This window comes from Ipomoea nil, unplaced genomic scaffold, assembly GCF_001879475.1.
Source record: "Ipomoea nil cultivar Tokyo-kokei standard unplaced genomic scaffold, Asagao_1.1 scaffold1407, whole genome shotgun sequence".
Lineage (NCBI taxonomy): Eukaryota > Viridiplantae > Streptophyta > Magnoliopsida > Solanales > Convolvulaceae > Ipomoea > Ipomoea nil.
In genome coordinates, this window is record NW_017617835.1 from 2,943,342 (window position 1) to 2,964,578 (window position 21,237).

General features: G+C 32.9%; 3 protein-coding genes across 4 annotated transcripts; 2 read left to right on the top strand and 1 right to left on the bottom strand.

The window, feature by feature from the left end:
• The first annotated feature begins 1,814 nt into the window (after positions 1 to 1,814).
• LOC109186200 (cytokinin dehydrogenase 3) lies at positions 1,815 to 5,284 on the top strand. Its single transcript, XM_019336131.1, has 5 exons — positions 1,815 to 2,507; positions 3,309 to 3,436; positions 3,725 to 3,985; positions 4,185 to 4,453; positions 4,787 to 5,284. Exons 1-5 carry the CDS (start codon positions 1,889 to 1,891, stop codon positions 5,106 to 5,108), a joined length of 1,599 nt encoding a protein of 532 aa, XP_019191676.1. The 5' UTR covers positions 1,815 to 1,888; the 3' UTR covers positions 5,109 to 5,284.
• A 2,265-nt stretch (positions 5,285 to 7,549) lies between these two features.
• LOC109186152 lies at positions 7,550 to 10,396 on the bottom strand. The gene is made up of 7 exons (XM_019336075.1): positions 10,264 to 10,396; positions 9,322 to 9,440; positions 9,079 to 9,161; positions 8,745 to 8,866; positions 8,471 to 8,635; positions 8,192 to 8,285; positions 7,550 to 8,035 (listed from the first exon to the last, which is right to left on the bottom strand). Exons 1-7 carry the CDS (start codon positions 10,280 to 10,282, stop codon positions 7,849 to 7,851), a joined length of 789 nt encoding a protein of 262 aa, XP_019191620.1. The 5' UTR covers positions 10,283 to 10,396; the 3' UTR covers positions 7,550 to 7,848.
• Positions 10,397 to 16,450: 6,054 nt separating this feature from the next.
• Positions 16,451 to 20,241, top strand: LOC109186166 (putative transcription factor bHLH041). Of its 2 annotated transcripts, none has more exons than XM_019336088.1 (8): positions 16,451 to 16,948; positions 17,064 to 17,168; positions 17,264 to 17,369; positions 17,507 to 17,521; positions 17,676 to 17,738; positions 17,883 to 18,584; positions 18,852 to 19,241; positions 19,989 to 20,241. In XM_019336088.1, the coding sequence occupies exons 1-8, from the start codon at positions 16,830 to 16,832 to the stop codon at positions 20,052 to 20,054; spliced, it is 1,566 nt and encodes a 521-aa protein (XP_019191633.1). In that variant the 5' UTR covers positions 16,451 to 16,829; the 3' UTR covers positions 20,055 to 20,241. The 2 variants fall into 2 exon arrangements, with proteins under 2 accessions (XP_019191633.1, XP_019191634.1); XM_019336089.1 differs by having other exon boundaries at positions 17,067 to 17,168.
• Positions 20,242 to 21,237: the final 996 nt, after the last annotated feature.

The window sequence follows — 21,237 nt, forward strand, 5'->3', positions numbered from 1 at the left end:
AATTACTCCAAATTAGAGGAAACCAAAATTTCTAGAAAACCTATATTTTATTACGCAATGTTTAAAGTGAACATATATATACCAATAATTGTGATAATGAATACAAAATTCAATGGTCCAACACTCCATTGTTTTTTCTTTTTTGAATGCGATAAAATTTCAAAGATAAAAGAAGTGTAGTGTTGGTTCTAATCGCTTAATAAGCAAAGCTAGCACAGCGCCAGCTCATAAAAGCAATATAATGCATGCCACTTATTGATCTATTGGTATATTGAAGAAGAATATAATGTAAATTAAAGTAAACATATAACTTATTATTTTAAATCATAAAAAAATACTGCAATGCCATATTTAAAAATCTTGTTCTCAAGATTAAAGAGTAGTGTTTGTTTTCCAACCAAATTAGTTGGATAGTTGGTTTGATAATTATAAATTTTTAAATTCATTTCCGTGCAGCGAGAGTTGTCTATTGATTTTTTTTTTATTTTATTTTTTTGAGCTTGAGCTAGTCAGCTATGAGTAAGCTAGGTTGGTTTGTCTTCTTGTGGTCCTTTGCTGGCTAAAGTCACAGGGCCGGGCTTCACCCAGAGTGCACCATTAGATAGCAAGGCCGGGCTTCACCCAAAGCACAAAACACACTTTCAGATAGCGATTGCAGGCTTTCTCGTAAATTAAAGAGTAGTGCATGTTTAAAGAGTTACGCCACTTATGAAAATTACAAATACACTCATCTCCATCCCTTTATATTTTGAAATACGACACTTTATAATAATTGCTATTGTAAAATTTTCTTAACCTACCATAACTTTATAATATTAAATTATAAGATATTTGGCTTCTTGATAGTACAATATGTACATATATTGAGAAAGAAAAACCTATGGGCGCCTAGTGTTTGAATCTTTTAATTTTTGGGTTGTCAATTATGTAATAATCATGTTAACACACACAGCGGAAGAAAGTGGGAAATTTAAATCAAAATTACTTGTTTTCATTATTTACATTAAAGAAATAGTCTATAGCGTTATGGATCAGTATTGGTACCTCTTACATCAGTTACAATAAAAAAAAAATTGAAAAAAAATTAAATTTATATTAGTGACGGTTAAAAACAATTCCGTTCATTTCTTAGTTGTGCCGGATGTAAGAGGGCGATGATCCACACTATATTAGAGTGTATTAGAATTATGTTTCGCCTACTAGTAAGTTGAATCTCCAAGGACTCCTACGCGTATTTCAGCTGAATATAGAGGCTAAACCTTTGCTTACCGTGCATAAAGAGCGTAGCTCCTCTTACTTTAAAGACTCAACCCCGGATCACTATTGTTTACAAACTTTATCTCTATGACCAACTGATCGAGCTGCTCAGACAATATTTCTTTATTATTCTTCCAAAAGGCTGAATCCCAACTCTAAGGGTTCCCCACACCCCGACCCGACAGAGCATTTGGAAGGATGTAAATCATGGTAACTCAACTGAACATGAACCACAGAGGCTAGACCGTGCTCACTACACACAAGGAACCCCCTCACTTTGAGAGGTTGCTTCCACACTACGGTGAATATTTTATTATTATTATTATTATTATGGATGATGTAAAGAGGTATATCCCATGAGTGAGAACGAGGATCCTGTTCACTCGAATCTTTGAACAAATTTTCACTGTCTGTCATAACTATGATTTTCCAAGATTTCTTTCGCTATCACCAAAGATTTTCCTTAGCTTCAATTCTTTCATCAATGCCTCTCTTCTCTTCTACTACTTATTACCATCAAATTTTAAGCCCTATAAATACACCCATCTCTTTTCCCATAACCCACCACGCTTCAACCCATCTTAGCTAGCTTGTCTTTCTTAATTTCCTTTCCTTAAAAAAAGCAAAAAAAATGGAGAAAACCTTAGTTTCTCCGACCACCTTAATTCTGTTAATGATCATCATTAGCCAGTTCATGTCCATTGTCGGCGACCTGAAAACATGGAATCCCTCGCTGCCATACGAAATCTTCTCCCAGGATTTCGCCGCCAGGCTGTCCTTGAGCCCGGATTCCGTCGCCGCCGCTTCCGGCGATTTCGGGGGGATGGTTACAGAAACGCCGGCCGCCGTTCTTTACCCGGCGTCCGCCGCGGACGTCGTCGAACTCATTGAATTCTCTTACAACAGCTCCTCTCCCTTCGCCGTCGCCGCCAGGGGCCACGGCCACTCCGCGCGCGGCCAGGCCACGGCCAAGGACGGCGTGGTGGTGGAGATGAGCTCCTTGAAGAGGAACGGCGGCAGGATTAGGGTTTCCTGGAGTGAGTCCTTAGGGTTTTACGCGGACGTCGGAGGACACGAGCTGTGGGTTGATGTCTTACGTGCGAGCCTCCCACATGGGCTGGCGCCGGTGTCGTGGACGGATTACTTGTACCTCACCGTCGGCGGGACCCTCTCCAACGCCGGAATCAGCGGCCAGAGTTTCCGGTATGGTCCTCAGATCGCCAACGTTATTGAAATGGATGTTATTACAGGTAAAAATTGAATTTCAACCGGCATGGGTTGCTCAGTTAGTTACTAAATAAGTATAAAGAAATTATACTTATTGTTATTTTTTGTCTACCAATTATCTATAAAAAAAATAACTTTTTTTGGTCTCTTAATTGTATTTTGATTGAGTTAAAAAAAGTTAGATAAAAAGTGACTATTGTATAATTAATGAACAACAAGTATTATTTTCTTATAATTCAACTATGAAAAGTAGGGTTTTTCTTTTAAATTTAAAAATATTAAAAAAAAAAAACCTTTTTTTTTTCAATCTTCACATGTGTGGTCGGTAAATTACATCCAGATCATAATGATTGTCACTTTCAAACAAGACTTTAGTCGTTAATTAGGTGGTGTACATATTACCTTGCGGAGTATATACGAGAATTTTATTTGATGGGTATTATTATTATTATTATTATTATTATTATTATTATTATTATTATTATTATTATTATTATTATTATTATTAAATATGTAGGGCATGATATATAGTTTAAGGACAGTTATGCCCACCTGGAATAATATCTTGTAGGTAAGATTCACCTAATTAAAGTGTATGATGGTCACAAGAATCTACTCAATTGCATGTGTTAGGTACGTATACACTTAGTGCCCAACTTCCTAAAAATTTTTTTTTTAAAAAAAAGTGACGATATATTATCTTTTTTCTATTGTTATTTTTGCATGGGATGGCAATAAATAGTTATTATTTTTCCTTCTCTCTCTCAATGCAGTCTAGTACAACACTGTAAATTTTACACTTTTATTATTGTTTGATTGGTCAGGAAAGGGAGAACTCATCACTTGCTCCAAACACATCAACTCAGAGCTATTCTTTGCTGTTTTGGGTGGCTTAGGCCAGTTTGGAGTCATAACCAGGGCAAGAATTGTGTTAGATAAAGCACCAACAAGAGTAAGTATATATAATAATAATAATAATAATAATAATAATAATAATAATTATACATGGTACTGTTAATTACGTACTTTCTTTCAGTATCATCATGTCTAAAACGAAAACAGACACACAAATCTTAAGAAACCATATCTTTTTCTGCTCTTTATTTCACTTACATTTATGGCAATAAGTACATAGTTCTGGTCGACATCGGTACCAGTAGGACCAGTATGTAGTCATGTATGGTATATTTAATTGTACCGGATATTATATGTTTATAATTTTTGTGGTGCATGTGTGCAGGTGAAGTGGGTAAGGATGCTTTATGATGACTTCACAAAGTTCACTAGAGACCAGGAACATCTAATTTCAATTGATGATGGCCTAGACTATGTGGAAGGCTCTCTTATAATGACCCAAAGCCCTGCAAATAATTGGAGATCTTCCTTTTTCTCCCCATCCCATCAATCCCAAATTGCTTCTTTGATATCCAACCATGGCATCATCTACTCCCTAGAATTAGTCAAGTATTATGATGATGAAACCGCCACCACAATTGACGAGGTACAATTATATACAAAATACCTAATCGTACGTATCAGTCATATATTGTTGACATCATGACTGATACTATCATACTATCCTGTTTATTCGGTATAACAGAAAATAGTATATGTAATTGTACCTAATACTATTGAGACAGTAAAAAATTTTGGGTGTAAAAAGATGTAATGATGATACATATATATATATATATATGCAGGAATTGCAGGAGATGTTTAAAGGGTTGAGCTTTATAGGTGGGTTAGTTTTCGAGAAAGATGTATCATTTTTTGATTTTCTGAATAGAGTAAGGAGTGGAGAGGTAAAGCTGAGGCAAAAGGGGATGTGGGATGTTCCACATCCATGGCTAAATCTTTTTGTACCAAAATCCAGAATTTTGGATTTCAATGTTGGTGTTTTTGTGGACATCATTCTCAGACAGAACAAGACATCAGGACCCATCCTTGTCTACCCAACTAACAAAGCAAGGTAATTAACATCCTAAACCCATTTCCACTCAAATTAAAGTTGTACCTTGTGCTTTACAAATTGTACCTTCTTTTTTTTTTTTTTTTTGAAAAAATGTATTTTGACAAATTAAAGCACTCATCATTATAATTAAAATCCCTAAACTCATTTTCACTAAAATTAATATAATATATATCAAAAATTTTATGACGCCGTGATTTACCATGCTGTATGTGTGCTTTTGAAGTTGTACCTCGTGCTTCACAAGTTGTACTTTCTCCTCTATGTATTTTGACAAAGCACACAACATTGTGACATATTTTTCTTTTTCAATTTTTTTGGGTGTTTTGACAGATGGGATGATAGGATGTCAGCTGTAGTCCCAGAAGAGGAAACATTTTATTGTGTGGGGTTATTGCATTCCAGTAGAGTGAATGAGTGGGAAGAATTGGGCAACCAAAATGAAGAAATTTTGAAGTATTGTGATGAGGCTGGCATCAAGATCAAGCAATATCTTCCACACTACAAAACCGAGGAAGATTGGGAGAAGCATTTTGGGAAAAAGTGGCAAATTTTTCAACAGAGAAAGGCTCTATTTGATCCCAAACTCATATTATCCCCAGGCCAAAGAATCTTTTCTCAGTCATCATCTTGGGTTTGGTCCATAGATGCATGAATGCATTACCTAGCTAGCTGCTAATAGGTGGTAATTTATTAATTAATTAAGGTATAATGTAGTTAGTAGTGCAATAACATAGTTTAGTTAAGCATTATTGTACTATATATGGTTAGCAAATTGTTGTATGGAGATGTTTTGCCTCCACGCATTAGATAAATTAAAGATTTTCTTTTCGTAACTATTATTATTTTTTAATCTTATTTCAAGTTGCAATAATAGTTACATATAAAATCATACACCGGTTAAAAATTTTCACAAGTTTTGTTTTATTGGGACAAATAACGACATTCTTTCAACTAATGAACTGTTCAATAGAAATCAAGTATCTATTGAACTTTTTTAGTTTTGAATTTTTATATGGATAATGTTTAAATTTTTTTAGTATTAATTAATGAATAATAATAAGTTAAGTTTGAGAGAGTAAAAGAATAAATAGAAATTATGACTCGTTAAAAAACACTACATCATTAATGGTAAAAAGAAAAAGGTAAAATTCATAGTAAATATTATTAATGCACAAATTTAGTGGCTATTGTGATTAGCTTTTTCATAAATTAAAGTATTATTGATTAATTAAATGTTAAAACAGTGGTAATGATTATGCTGGGATTATGCCTAACAGGCTGTCTGTTTGTAAGGTAAGGAAAAGGCTGCTAAAGCAACAGTTAATATCTGCTCAGACTGTTTCTAACATTTTTGTGCTGACTCACTTTACTTCTTTTATTTTACTTTTTTATTTTTTATTTTTAGTTTTTTCACGATGTATTTTCAACCTTCTAAAATTGTGCAAAACACCTTGTGCTGAGATAACATGTACTGACCTCTCTTATGTGGAGGACATGAGATCTAGCCTCAGTAGAAAGTATGTTTGAACAAATACTACAATGTATAGAGTCAGTAGCGATAAAACAAAACCTTATAAGATTGTGTTCATAAAATTCAAATTTGAAACATTATTTTAGAGAAACTAAATTCTGTTTTGCACATATAGTAGTTCCTCGAAGTGTAAAAATAGAAAAAATATTTATTTGAGAGCAGTCTATCTCAGTCAGGTTAATCAAACAGTTAGCTTGATAACCACAATGTTTCAAGTACAATTCTTTGTTGGAGCTAGTTATTGGCCTTTGACATTCTCAATTTGAATCGGTCCATTATAAATAATCTAGATTGATTTATCACTTTGTGATCATTTGCCAACTAAAATCATAAGTCAAACTTCACTAGAAAAATCATTTATTTGACAAGAACCGTTGGATCATTCAACTCCACTTTATATACAAAAAAAAAAAAAAATGAGAACTTTCTCTTTTTATTTGATTCTTTTTAAATCTATTTTTTTATGAAACAAATATTAAGGTAGTTCACTTTATACCCAAAATAAAAGAGAACTCTCCCTTTTTATTTGATTCTTTTTAAATCTTTTTTTTTTTTTGGTTAAAAAAAATACATTAAGGTTGTATGTTTGAAATGAAGACAACCTAAAAGGCTAAAAGTACCATTATAAATTTGGTAAAAAAGCACAAAAGAGTGGTCCTCATACAATTAAAAAACAAACAATCATTTAATCTCTTTATCACAAATTAAATTAAATTAATCCCTAATTAAGAGCAATTAATTAAGTAATTGTTCTGCCTATAGTTGACCGGCTCAAATCGAGAAAACCAATAGGTAGCTTTTATAAGAAGTCGAACTTAAAACATTATGATTACCAAGTTAACTATGCAGCTAACTCGACTGAGATTTTCCTTTCTACCTTCTATTTGTCAAGTAATCCCCAGTGTTAATTTATTCCCAAAAATTATTAAATAAACGTTCACTTTTTGATATAATATATTATGAACAAAGGAGCACTTTAATTTTTTCTTTTGGATTTTATTTAAAGTAGGTCTAAAAGTGAAAGGATTTTCAGTTCCAAGTTGCAATTTAATGATGTCACATTATTCATTTGTACGCAAACAAAAGAACCAATAGTGTGTTGTTAACGTTGTTACCTAAATATAGTCTTTTGAACCGCAAGCATCCAATAATATGCATGCTGTCAAATCATATCTAGTTTTGTATGGTCAATTCATCTCTTAAGTTCATAGTATAGGTAAAGATTTGCTATAGATTTGCAAATCAATTCATCTCTTAAGTTCATAGTATAGGTAAAGATTTGCTATAGATTTGCAAATCATAATTTGTTGGAATGAATGAGTTCATCCTATAATTGGATAAATCTTATCTACAATAATTTTACGTATGTTTATTTTTTCTATTTTAAAAATTAATCTGAATTTTACTCGAGTCATCATATTTGCAGAGTTTGACTTTTGCTCAGAGAAAAATTTAGCCTTAAACTCTTTAACATCGCGCACCATTTACAAAGTTCGAACATCTAACTTTACAGTTATATTAACCGTTCACTGAATCAGAAAACCTAGTAAAGAGGAAAAGGGTAAAAAACAAACACTTTAACCATTGTTGTTTCACATTTGTTGAATGGTTTTTGATAGGCTTACAACATATGAGCTGATGAACATAGTGAAACTGCAGATTTATTATTTTATGTTATATATTATGCTCAACAACATCAACACTCGCGATATCAGAATAAAGATTACGGTCTTCTTGTCCCGGGGGCGATAACGCCTTGCTACCCGGGGTTACAGAAGCATCATAAGAAGCGAAGAACAACTCCAACCGAGACCTCAACAGAGATTTCATGCAGAACTGAGTAGTTTGCTTCTTGGGTATTTTACTTCTGGTGCAGACCTTCCTTTATAAAGGACACGGCGAGGGAGACTAGTTCGTCTTGGTGTGACTGATAATCGTGGACCGCCCCTTCTACGATGCGTAATTTGTGGTTTGGTATGATCTTGTCGAACTCAAATGCGTCTTCCACAGGAATGATCTCGTCGCTGGTTCCATGAATGGTCAATACTCTGCACACACATTTCCAGCACTTTAAGATTCTTAACATCTTCGTGTTTGTTTATTCACGTGCACGTTTACTATCGGGGCAAAACCATAAAACGAAAGTTCTCTCGCTATAATTTTGTCAGAATTATTGTGAACTTGATTTGCTCGTTCGATCTTACCTGCATTCGTTGTCAATTTGGCTACACGCTTTGTGCATGTCAGTATTGAGTCGGTCCATCAAGCTTTCCTCAGTAACGCGATATTGCACCTCTCCTACAAAAGAACAGAGCATATGAAGTACGAAAAGGAAATTTTGTTTTACAGTAAAAGGAATATAAAGAGCAATAAAAGGAAACACATCTAATTAAGTCATTAGTTTCCCGGGAAAACAAAATGTAAATTTGGCCAACATTAAACATTGTTAAGTCTGTTAAGATAGCTTTATTTATCACCCTTACCGGCTCTATTCTTCATATCTAGAAATCCCTCGTTCTTGATTCTTTCCAAGAAGTCATTACCCAAACGTTCTGCAATGCCTCTCCCCATAACATAGCGGCCAGAAGCATTGACCACAGTCGGAACATCATGGTACTTGGATGCATACAGGAGCACAACGTTGCCTCCTGCAATACGTTTTCTTGATTATTAATCTGTTTGTTCATATTAGAATAGGCAAAAAACTCGACCACCCCGTTTAGGGATAGATAGAGAAATAACAAGAAGTTTGCACACCTTTACTATGTCCAAGAATGGCAGCTACTCTCCGTTTTTCCCCGATGAAATGTTCAACCACGGAATGCAAATCATCAACCTCTTTCATATAGTGACCAAAATGAAATGTCCCTTCGCTTTCCCTAGAAGGCAATTGACCGAATAAAGGCAGTATATTAGTATATTACTCTCATTATACCGCCCAAAAAAAATTATATACTCTTAAGTAATTAAGAAACTTCAAAACTTTCAATACCGCTCCAGAGTCGAACTTGGAACCTTGTGGTTACCAAGCCAACAACCTGACCGATTTGGCTGAGGTTGCAGAAAAGTAATTAATCTTAGGTAACCTTACCCGTTTCCAGAAAAGTCAAAGCGAAATGCACTAATTCCTTCTTTCTCCAAGGCAGTAGAAATATTGACCATAATTTTGAACTCCTATAGGTAGAAACATGTACAAATCTCATGAAACGTTTTGTTCTGACCACCCACCCATGTAAAACAATTAATAGGAAAGCTACAACATTAACTGAAGAAGGAAAAATAAGATTAAGAACAGTGTCTTGAAGTATAAATGCTTGGGAAGGAAATAACAAACCTTTGTTGATCGAAAACCATGACACAAGACCACAATATCTGGAGATCCGGTGTCATGCAATAAACCCACAAGCTTCTCACCGTACATGTTTGTTAAGGTAACTTTCTTTGCCGTAACATCTGAAACATCAAACGCATACAGCATAAGTACAAACAGGCCACAAGGAGACAATCTGTACCATAATCCATCATGAAGTCATCACAAAAATTTTCCTACTGTAAACCAAGAAGTTATCAGTGTAGGGGCAACCCCAGCCAAATTGGTCAGGTTATTGGCTTGATAACCACAAGGTTCCAAGTTCGATTCCCATGGGAGCAGCCTATTGGTCTTCTTGGTTTGAGCCAGTGAGCTATGGGCAACTTAGGCTAATTTACCTCCCTGTCCCTGTGGTCCTTTGCTGGCTAAGGTCATAAAGCAGGATTTACCCCATGCACACTCTCTGGTAATGGTTGCGGGTTTCCCTCGTCACCCCCCCCCCCCACCCCCCCACCACACACACACACCAAACACCAACCACATTCTCAATCCATTTTCAATTTTTCATAGGTATTGGTTCTAAGTTCATATCATCTCATCTCTCATATTCCATTTTTTTTTTCCTTTGATACTCTGGTTAAAGACATCTATTTGGTAGCCAGATTAGGCTCCAACTAGTCCAAAATTGAGCCTTCCCATTTTTCTCTATGCACAATAATTAGTCTTTACCAAGCAAAGGGGCCATTCCAAGTAGAGCACTTCCTGCTACTATCCACAGGCATTCATAATCCAAGAGGAGCTATTTCTATAGTCTACAAAATAAAATCACCAGAGTATATACTAGAATCAAAAGAACAAGTAGAAAGCTATAATCTTTTGAAACAAATATCCTCTATTTTTGGTCTTTTCCTCATTTTTTGCAATCAAAAAAGACCAGTAAAACAGTGCTATAAGAAATGCTCTCACCTGGGTTGTTTTGAGCCATCTTCAAGATTGCTTCGACTCTGGAGTTGACTGCCTGAAGCTCCCAAATCTTTGAGAAAAGTATATAATTTTCTGATGAAATTACATTCAAAATCTCTTCTTCTTCTTTTTATTTTTTTATTTTTTTTTTATTATTATTTTTGTAATCTTACCATCCTCAAAGGTTTTGAATGTGTGTAAAGCAAATTGGACCGCAGCTTGGAATTTTGGGCCTACTTTCATTTGGACAATAATAACTAAATACTATCCAAAAAATTGCTGATACCAATTAATCCAATCAAGCTTGTTAGTTCAAAATCCAATGGACCATGATCCACACAGTTGTGTGAACTATAGTCTAAAATACTGTCGTTTCAAGTTTCAACGAAAAGAAACAACAGTTGTTATGTCTAACTAATCTTGTATCTATGATGTGCTCAGAATAAAATGAAATTATAGTACATTTAAAATGAAACTGAATAATGGGTCTCACATATTGAACGTATATTGTCAAATGAAATTGTAGTTGAATTAGAATGAAACTACAGTATGTATACAATAAAATTGAATAATATGTGTCACATCTTTATTTTTAGTATATGCAGGTTCAATTTAAGTACTACAATATCCATCTATATGAAAATATAACGAACCTACTAAATATGGACTATAGTCTAATGGTCCATGGTATAACGATTGCCATTTTTCAGATGTTACTAAATATATTAGGCTTCCAAGTGGCATTTTTAAAATTTTATGAACACTTAGACTATCTTTGTCCTTGTAATACTCTCTCACTTTTAAGAGTGGAAACTCTACATCATCACATTTGTAAATTCTTTAGTATATTTTCTACATTCCTGAAATACTCTCTAACTTTTAAAAGTGGTCAGACTTGCATTTTGTATTATAAATATAATAATAAAGTAATAATACTATGTAATAAAATAACAAATAACAACTAAAAAATGAAATAAAAGTTAACAAGCTTGCAAGCCACATAAACAAAATTTAAAAAAAAAATAAATAAATAAAACAAAAATTCACATTACCTTCTACATTATCTTAAAAGGAGGTCACTTGCTGGGATGAGGACAGCCTTACACTAACGTATTATATGTCACACTTGTTTGTTTTGCGAGAAGTACAAAAGGGTGGTATAACTCCAATACTTTGTCAACAAGCAGCATAGTTGGATAAGGTAAAAATGTGTATATTAAGATGGTAAATAGAGCTGACCAAGTCTTATGTATATATATCATATCAAACTTCTTTCATACAGATAAGAATGATAAAGCAAACTTATTGTTATATTGAAATGGCCAAATTCTTGACAGCTTCTACTAGTTGAATGAATAGGTAAACAAGATGGTGGTTAACAATCATTCAATATTACCAAATTTAGGAACTCATAAGTGCTAGTAACTATCATCCCCCTTAACTATATATATAGTTATCAAAAGTCAAAACACAACCAAGTAAAAATATAAAAATTTTGAAACTTTCATACCCAATACATTGATTAAAAAAATGAAACTAACATTTATGTTTTACTTTTATACTTTAATATATATATATATAGCCTTGACAAATGTATTAATAATTTTACTTGATGAAGGCTTAAATAAAAGAGAATTAAAATATTTTTAAACGTAAAAGAAGTACGTTATTAATAGAATTAATTTTTATTTATCAAAATTAGTGATGACAACCTTTGATACTTGATACGTCAATGTGTGGATGTGTATGAATAAGCTAGATGACCTTGTCTTCCACTTTAATTGTCTTCTTTAATGGCAGTTTGTTTTTACTGTTCTGGAAGTTAGAGCTGACTAGTATCATACACATGACAATGACGGCAATTTATATCATATACAATGGTCCACATAATATTATGCATGCCCTGAATTGAAACGATGAGATACAAAATTCATACTCGTAAGGTACAAAATTTCATAACAGACACACAAAAGTCACATCACAAGACACATACACATGTTATATATACTTATTTTTCAAATCTGATTTAGATACATAATTTGTGTTCATAAACACACAATTTCATAACACAAGACACATAAATTAATAACATAAGATACAATTACTAATTTGTTTTAGATAAAATTCTTCTTAAAATACAGAATTTTATAATATAAGATACAAAAATTCACAATATAAACACATTGGCATACACTCGGGTCTATTGTGAACATTGGTCCATTGTATAAGGATGGGACAAGGAGCCAACCAAGCATTCTCTTCACTATCATATGCCATTGATTTTGGTCAACTTGGTACAATTTGTCTTCTTTTTTGGACAACCTATCCAATATTATTTTTAACTTCAGCGTTACATGTACTCAACTCAATGTATATATTTACTATAATGACAAATTTAAGTGAACTTAATTCTATATATATTCCTATATACTTATTATTTTAACGGGTTTTTCTAACAAAACCTCTTTACATGCGAGAGATTATTCAACAAGATTGGGATCGAGAGTATAAAGGAGAAGACCAGCCTTCGCAACCACAAACGACCCTGCAACATCAGGTATGGCCTATGGTCTATGGCCTAGCCAATAAATGGAAACTTTTGGCCCCTGCTTGACTTCAGCTTTGGACTCAAAATTTCTTCCATTTATAATATATTACTTTCTTAGATCTAATATAAAATTGTATAAAAAAATAATAATCTTAACGTTTTAACAATAATTAATTAAACAATGTGTGTACATTAAATTTTTCTGTCTACAAATTCATTCAGATTTTATCATTTTCATTTATTTGTTCATCTAGGTAGTTAACACTTTTAATAATATCATTAAACACAATAACATGTAAGTTATGTTTATTTTATTGTACACTTAAAATTCTTTCACGATTTTTCATTTCTTATTTGTTTATGATGTATTGCAATATTGATTACTTCTATCGACCTTTTTTTCTTTATAATTGTACTATTTTCCTCATTAGACATTTATTCAATTGCATAATATGTTATATTCTTCCAAAAGGCTGAATCCCAACCCTAAGGGCCCCCCACATTCCGATCCGACAGAGCATTTGGGAAAAATTAATAAAAATAAAAATTCAATTTGACACTTCTCATTTTAAATAAGTTTATGTCAATCATTTACCGCTAAAAAAATTTGTCCTTTTTATAACACCCCATTACCGCTATAAAATCAAAAGGAGTAGTAAACTCACACAACAAATCAATCAAAATAGGGCTTATTAAAATAAAATTGGGTTGTTAGTGTATTAAGTACATATTTCTAGAATACCATTAATGTGATAGGTATATACAAATTTTATTCTAGACGTACTCGACTGAATGGTGTTTGTAAAAATCAAATTTATAATTTTTTGATTTGAGAATCATGTTCTTCCCACTCTTTTATAGCTGTTTGTTTTTATGTTTTAACCTTATAAATAGATGTTAAAAATTTTTCATATATATGGGATCTGATAGAACCTCAATTCTAAATTAATCAAAAATTAATATAACTCCTGAACATATTATTCTTTAATCAAAATAAAATAAATAAATAAATAAATAAAAGCCTTTGCAGTTTAAGTATGTGGATAAATCTTACACATTGAGTAGACGAACATATTGACTAGTCATTCTTCGATCGAATCAATCTTGTTGATGACAGACAAATGACAAATATATTATTTCTAGCTTTTTTTTTTTGTTTTTTTTTTTGAAATAAATAGCATTTTTTATTTATTTCTATTATTTTTGTTTTTGCAGTTGATTACAAAACATAGCAATGTTTCTAGCATTTATTAATACAAGGAGGCAACATGGAGCTAAAGTCTATAGGGATTAATACCTACAAACAACGAGGAAATTTAATTTATGAAAAATATTTCTCACAAATTTTAGACTAATTCTATAAAAATGATTCAAGGCATGTGATACTTACATTTTTTCTTAAAATCAATTCACTTCTTTCCGGGGGGGTTAGGAGTGTTGAAACGTCAGCTTCTATGATACAATGGATTATAATGTTATATTTGTGTACAGTGTACTCAAATATAAACGCTTGACGAACTTTAACAAAATGAGCACTTCATAATTTTTGTATGATATGTTGCAGTACGTTGAAGAAAAGTAGAGAAATTTTGTAGAAGTAGAAAATTAGAGATTTTGGAGTGTTTCAAAAAAATCAATTAAAAAATCAATGCAACATAAATGTATTTATAGGGAAAGCAGAATTCATTAGTAGTTTAGTACTAATGACAAATTCAAAATTGAATTTAAAAATTTAATTTGTAACTTTCAAAATTAGAAAGATTTGCACCCCTCACATTGCACGCGAAAGAGAATCTATACAATTGCAATTCAAACTCATCAAAAAGTACAATTGTATATATTAGTACAAACACATCTATTTCCCAATGTGAAAAAACATTCCCAATTGCATTTTTCTCAACTCAAATGGGTAGAATTTGAAAATTAATTCATCATTTATATATTATTCATTTTAAGCGTATAATATACTATATTAATCCTCGCAACTAGAAGGGTTGAATTCACTTTGACGCGGTCTAAATCATAAATTGAACCCACTGAAAAACCCCCACAAATAATCAATTTACATGCCATTTTAAGTCAAATTTAACAAAGTCTTTCTCTAAATTTTATATACTTCCTCCGTCATATTAATTTTTTTTTTTAAATTACGTGTCTAATTTAGTTGAGGCGGATTGATTCAAACTGGTTTCAATTCTTTTTTTTTTTTTTTTTTTTTTTGTATTCTTTGTTTTATTAATTAATACGATTTGTCAATTTATATATTTAAAAAATTGGTTTAACCATATATTAATAAACATGACAAGCAAAATAAAGATACATTATTAAATACCTCACCCCAGCCCCAATTAATCATTATTGTGTGGATCATACTATCAAATAATGTACATTCGTTGCATAAATAATGTATTTTTAATATATTAAAAATGCATATTATATTCAGAGAAAATACATTATTTGAGTACTAAAAGTAGATTATTTTATATAATGTACCTTCAATACACAAACAATGTACTTTTAATATATTTAAAATGTAATTTTTGTTATGATCCACATAATAATTTGGCAACCCCAATCCACCACACCCACACATATATATTAATTTTCAGCTAATATAATTCAATTCTATTCAATTTTGACTCCTCATAGAATAATTATGAGTAAGCAATATTAAATAAAGAAATGAACAAAAAAAATATATATATATATATAAAGGCAGTAAGCAAAAGAACAGCATTAAAAAATGAAAAATAAAATAAAATAAATTGACAATGACACTCTGCCTTCCTCCCTTGACTCAATTTTGAACTTTCTCTTGTGTGGACTTTGACCTTTACTTTTCCATTCTCTTGGTTGGCTGCATGCCCCTCCAACCTCTATATTTTTCTAATTCATATTTTCACCCCCTACACATTTGAAAATGTCCATGTTATATACCTCTACACTTTTCTTCAAAAACTCCATTACCCCATATTAATTTTCCTATTTTCTCAGTTATGATCAAAATACTCTCACTTCTTTTATTTCTTGAAAGGAACACGAGAATAAACAACATTGCACAAAAATTTATAATTCAATTGTTATGTTGGCTAGGAATTATAATATATGGGAAAATGATTAGTATACGTACTTTTTTTTTTTTTATGCTAAGGGAAAACTACAACCACTACACTGGGTAAACACTATCTTGTGAACCTAGTCGGTAAAGGAATATAAGGAGTTAAACCAGTCAGTTCAACCAACTTAAAATATTATAATTATCAAGCTAACAACACGACCAACTTGGCTAGAGTTGTCACCGTGATTAGTATACTTCTAATAAGTAAAATTGTCGTTACTTATTTTGATTTTATTATAAGAAGAAATTGAAAGGAATACAAATTATGACCTAGTTTTTTTAATCAATCAGAGTATGTCATGTCAATATGAAGTAAGAAATAGAATAAAAAGTGAGAGTTAGGGGCTTAGGGTAATATTACTCCTACTAAATATTGTGACCATCTCCCCTCTTTATTTCAAACTTCTAACTTTTTTCCCCTAAAATTTGAAAAATTGCACTTTTCTACCCTTCACTACTTTTCTTCAAAAACCTCTATTATTTCTCTCTGTGTGGGATGTTTTTTTTTTTTTTTTACCCCCTCCCTCCCTCCAAATCTCATACTTTTCAAATCCTTTGCCCCAAATGTAACCAAACCACCAACCCTAAAAGGGTACCTTTCCCAGCCTAGCTTATCAAATTAAAGAATTGAACCAAGTCTTTATGCTACTTTGTAGTTCAATACAATTCTAATATTCTTCTTTAATTTCTTCCATCACATATATACATACATAAATATGTCTCCATTCTTGATAAAGATCATGTTCACATGTGGCACCAGAAAAAGGCTACAACTTGGTAAAGTATATATGAATATTAGGAGAAGTTGATTGTTATATATATAGTTATATACATATATTATCTGGTCTAAAGCTTCCAGAAAGCTACCATGCATTATGCTTAGCAGAAGGAGCTGGAGAAAACATGGACTCCATCTTCCTCCTTGAAGAAGGTGACAGAATTGCTTTTCTTTTTCATCGGATAATGCAGAGCTTTGGGTGCACTTACATTTGCCTCTGGTCCTATTTTCCCCACCCATCAAAGTATGGCTTCTTCATCAAAGACTACATTAAACCATCTGATCTGTTTATTTGTGTGTGGCATTATATATATTACATACATTGATTGCTTAGGTTTCAAATGTTGTTGTCATGACAGCAGCTATTTGGTGTCTGTGGATGGGCTGTTCAGTGGTGAAAACAGCGTAGCCAGGCGGCTTTTCGAGGAGTATAGACACTCATCACCACTTCTATTCCATGAAGGGTTAGTTGGGCACACAAATATATTTGCAGATGAATTGAATGGTAGTTTTGTTTTGAGCTGAAGTTTGTTTGTTTGTTTGTTTGTTCGGGTTTTAGGCGCATTCCGGGATATGCATTCAAGAACAATCTCCCTTACATGGAGCTGCTGTTCCCAGATCTTGAAAGACTTGCTTCCAATGAAGTGCAGAAGCAGTTCTACAGGGTAATTCAAGTTCTGAGATTTTTTCTGCAACTTTTTTAGACCAAAAAACAAAAATCTGCAGTTTTCTGTTTCAATTTCAATTACCATGATGATGATGATGATGATCAAATGTTTTGTTTTTTCTGTGGGTGATGCAGGAAGCAGGAATAAAGGTCTGTTGCAGATTCATGCATTTCAAGAATCTTATATTCATTCATCTTTCCTTATTTTTTTTTAAAAAAAATCTGATTTTTTCAATCCTGTTAGACTAGAGTGTGGGATTTTTTGCTTATTAAAAAATCTGATTTTGTTTGTTTTGATTTTTAGACAGCTATTTTTATGGGATGTGGCACAGGAGAGATTGAGCTTGGGTTATCTTCTGTCCCACAGGTAAGACAACATTATTGGTTGTTAGACATCCTTAACAAACATAATTAACAACATAAATATATAATTTAATTTTATAATCCCAATTCTATATATTTATTTGAGTGTTTCAACTCTCAACTCTCTCTAAATCAAATTTTGGATTAGGCTAACATGGAGATGGAGATGAAGAATATATTCCCAGAAGATTTCTTCAGACAAGCAGCACTCCCAGGCCCAGCAATGGGCCTTTCAAGTCCTCAACTTCAACCCGACCCGAATCGCCCATCTTCTTCTTCATCATCACTAAAATCACTCTCCATAGACAGCCCGGAATCCCTTCTGTTCGGTGTAGCAGCTGCCGCCACTCCGTACGCGGCGGAGCCGCCGCTGAGAGAGGTGTTTTCCGACCAGAGGGGGATGCTTCCTGTAGTGACATCACCTGCGGCAGGAGGAAGTATGAGGCATATCAGAGGCGCCGCCATTGATTTCCCGTCAATGCAGTGTGAAGATGCCGCCATAACCAGAGCTTATTTAGCTGTCATTTCTTCTTCTTCTCCTCCTCCTTCTTCTTCTCTTCACCCCCAAGGAAGTTTCCAGAAGTTCACAGCTTTCAGAAGGTATAACATGGCGGCGGCGGCGGCTCAGCCGGTGGGTGGCGGCAGGGCGATAATAATGAAGAAACAAACCGTACTGAAAAGATCATTCGAGTTTTTCAGAAACCTCAACTTGATCAAACGCCAGGAACTCGCCCGCACCACTCGCCCCACCATCACGCAAGTTCATCATATGATTTCTGAGCGAAAACGACGCGAAAAGCTCAATGAAAGCTTCCAACACCTCAGATCACTCCTCCCTCCTGGAACTAAGGTAATCACAAATATCCGTTTTAATTGTTGAGCATATAACCATTAATGTGCAATCCAATTATAAGCTTAAGTTTTTAATTGAGATGGAGCACATGCTTCAATTTAGTATCAGAGTCAGAACAAAGTTCATGGATTCGATAGTCACGTGTTGCTGGAGATGGGAGTACATAGCTTCAATTTTAATGACAGGATGCTGGTCTCGGCTTTTCAGAAACCTTAAACGAATTCATAATCCAGCGACATTTAACTGTCTTTTTTTGTTTTGCAGAAAGATAAAGCGTCAGTTCTTAGCATGACGACAGAGCAGTTATCTGCTCTTAAGGCTAAAGTGGAAGAGCTGAGCAGAAAAAACCAAATCTTGGAAGCAGAGGTGGCGGGGAAGGGGGCGAAAGCGGAGGAGGAGGAGGAGGAGGCGTCGTCCTCCTTCTGCGGCGGCGGAAGGGTGGACGTCCGGATAACCGAGGCCGGCGAGTCGACGTCGGAGGATAACAGAGTGGTGGATTTGCAGGTGAGGGTGAGGGGAGAGAATGGGATCTTAGAATTGGTAATGAGATTGCTGGAGTTCTTGAAACAGGTTGAGAATGTAGGATTGATCTCTGTTGAAGCTAACACCAGATCCACTTCTGTTCATCGTATAATCTTGAGACTCCTAATTCAGGTATGTATAAATTATAATGTTTTTTTATTTACTTTCAAATGTTATTATTATTATTTTTTGGGGGGTGGGGGAGTAAAAATTAGAAATTATCTCATGGAAAAAAATGTCAAATACATAATTGTTTTTAACAATAACATAATATAATCAGTTTGGTTCGTCTGAATGACCGCGCACTCTCGTCTCTTAAGAGAGATGGAAAATTTGATCCCGTTTTCGTATGAAAAATCAATGTGGCCAGCACTTTACCCGTTAATTATACCAGCCTGGAAAGTTATTATTTTTCACCAAAATATGTTACATTTTTTACTAATATTCTTCTATGAACAAGTAATACTTTTCAACGAAAATATGATACTAATTTATTATTTATTTGAAATATATCTCATGTGAGATGACTACATACAAATTTTCTAGAACTTCATAAAGGTAAATAAACTAAGTTTTTATGTGTTAATAATAATGTGTCTTGTAAAAAATATTTTTTTTTATACTACATTCAATATTTTCATCATTGTGAGACTAATCTAGATTTGACCAATAACATAATTATATTCCAATACAAATGTAAATATTAAGAACTTTTCCTTTTTGTATATAATAATAATAATAATAATAATAATAATAATAATAATAATAAGGCCGGGTGGCACTAAGAATACAAAAATAGGATAATAAATAATGATTATTTGATTTACAATAGATATGTATTATTAATTTGTTGAATTTGTTTTTTTTTTTCTTCTCCAGGGAGGTGAATTGAATGAATCGGATTTCCTGGAAGCAGTGAGAAGGGTTGTTGGTGACTTGGCATAGGGAAAGCTGGCCTAATCCACTGCCCAACACTTTTCAAACTATCATAGGCTCAATTTTGTTAATCTAATGACCACATAGAAATCATCATCATTGTATAACTTTAGATTTAGCACAATTTTGGTAGAGAAAGTTCAAAAAATAGGTACTCATTTTAATACATATTTCACTTGTTTTAGACTTATTACTTAATCATTTAAGTATCTCGTAACCAGTTACGCTTTAATTAAAAAAATTTATTAAAAAAAAAAGAGACTATTATTTTTTGTATTTTGATTTTTTTTTTTTTTTAAAAAAAAAACAAAAATTGAAATTTAATAGTTATATTAAAGGTTTGTTACTTTGTTTGATAGTCAAATTTTCTTAAAAGTGTGCTTTGATAAAAATTAAAAAAAAAAAAAAAGTTTCAATCTACTATGAATGTGATTCATTAAATGGTGGGTGGGTTGGGGGGCGTGAAGCGTGTTCCAGATAGGGGAGGGCTATATCCATCACCCGACTTACTTTATATTTTTTTCATGTATCTCAATTTTTAACCCACATCGGATCGACTTTTTCAAACTTAGTTCCTGAGTTATATACGTGATTATCTTTAACCCATAATTGTACTTATGCATAAAGTGACAATTTTAGTCCATCAAGAGTTGTTTTTAACACCAATTTGTCACTTAATAAAGCGGTTGATTTGGTCCTTCAACGGCTTCAAGGACTAAAATTACAACTCCATGCATAACTTAAGAATTAAAGATGGTCACGCATATAACTCAGAGACTAAGTTTGTACTACGAGTATAACTAGATGACCAAAAATGCAATTTTAATTATATGCCATCATCATATGCAACTTGTAATTTCATTTGTTCATTACATATTTATAAATTAATCGACTTATCATCAATCAATCATACAAAATCATGTTCCATACTCTACCATTCTTTAAATCAACTTTTTTCATATTAATTTTCTAAACCAATGACTAACAAAAAGAGATTGGTCTGGGCAATGTGATCCAAGAATTGTATGTCGCCGTTGTTGACCAAACAGTGCAAATTTATGGATCAAACTATCAAAGTGAAAGAGCATATATATCATTGCATGTTGCCGTGACACAAAATTTTCCTAGTACGATTACTTTTTTCTTTGTAATCTGTAAGTTATTGCACAAGAATAAAGTTTACTTAATGTGC

What these genes read in the sequence shown, in the direction of transcription:
- LOC109186200 (XM_019336131.1), top strand. Translation starts at nt 1,889, where the DNA reads ATGGAGAAAACCTTAGTTTCTCCGACCACCTTAATTCTGTTAATGATC. An exon ending in TGAAATGGATGTTATTACAG is followed by an intron (nt 2,508 to 3,308) that starts GTAAAAATTGAA and finishes TTGATTGGTCAG; the next exon opens with GAAAGGGAGAACTCATCACT. An exon ending in TACCCAACTAACAAAGCAAG is followed by an intron (nt 4,454 to 4,786) that starts GTAATTAACATC and finishes GTGTTTTGACAG; the next exon opens with ATGGGATGATAGGATGTCAG.
- LOC109186152 (XM_019336075.1), bottom strand. An exon ending in ATGGTTTTCGATCAACAAAG is followed by an intron (nt 9,162 to 9,321) that starts GTTTGTTATTTC and finishes TTCTACCTATAG; the next exon opens with GAGTTCAAAATTATGGTCAA. An exon ending in CATTCTTGGACATAGTAAAG is followed by an intron (nt 8,636 to 8,744) that starts GTGTGCAAACTT and finishes AACGTATTGCAG; the next exon opens with GAGGCAACGTTGTGCTCCTG.
- LOC109186166 (XM_019336088.1), top strand. Translation starts at nt 16,830, where the DNA reads ATGGACTCCATCTTCCTCCTTGAAGAAGGTGACAGAATTGCTTTTCTT. An exon ending in TATTTTCCCCACCCATCAAA is followed by an intron (nt 16,949 to 17,063) that starts GTATGGCTTCTT and finishes TTGTCATGACAG; the next exon opens with CAGCTATTTGGTGTCTGTGG. An exon ending in TCCTCCCTCCTGGAACTAAG is followed by an intron (nt 18,585 to 18,851) that starts GTAATCACAAAT and finishes TTTGTTTTGCAG; the next exon opens with AAAGATAAAGCGTCAGTTCT.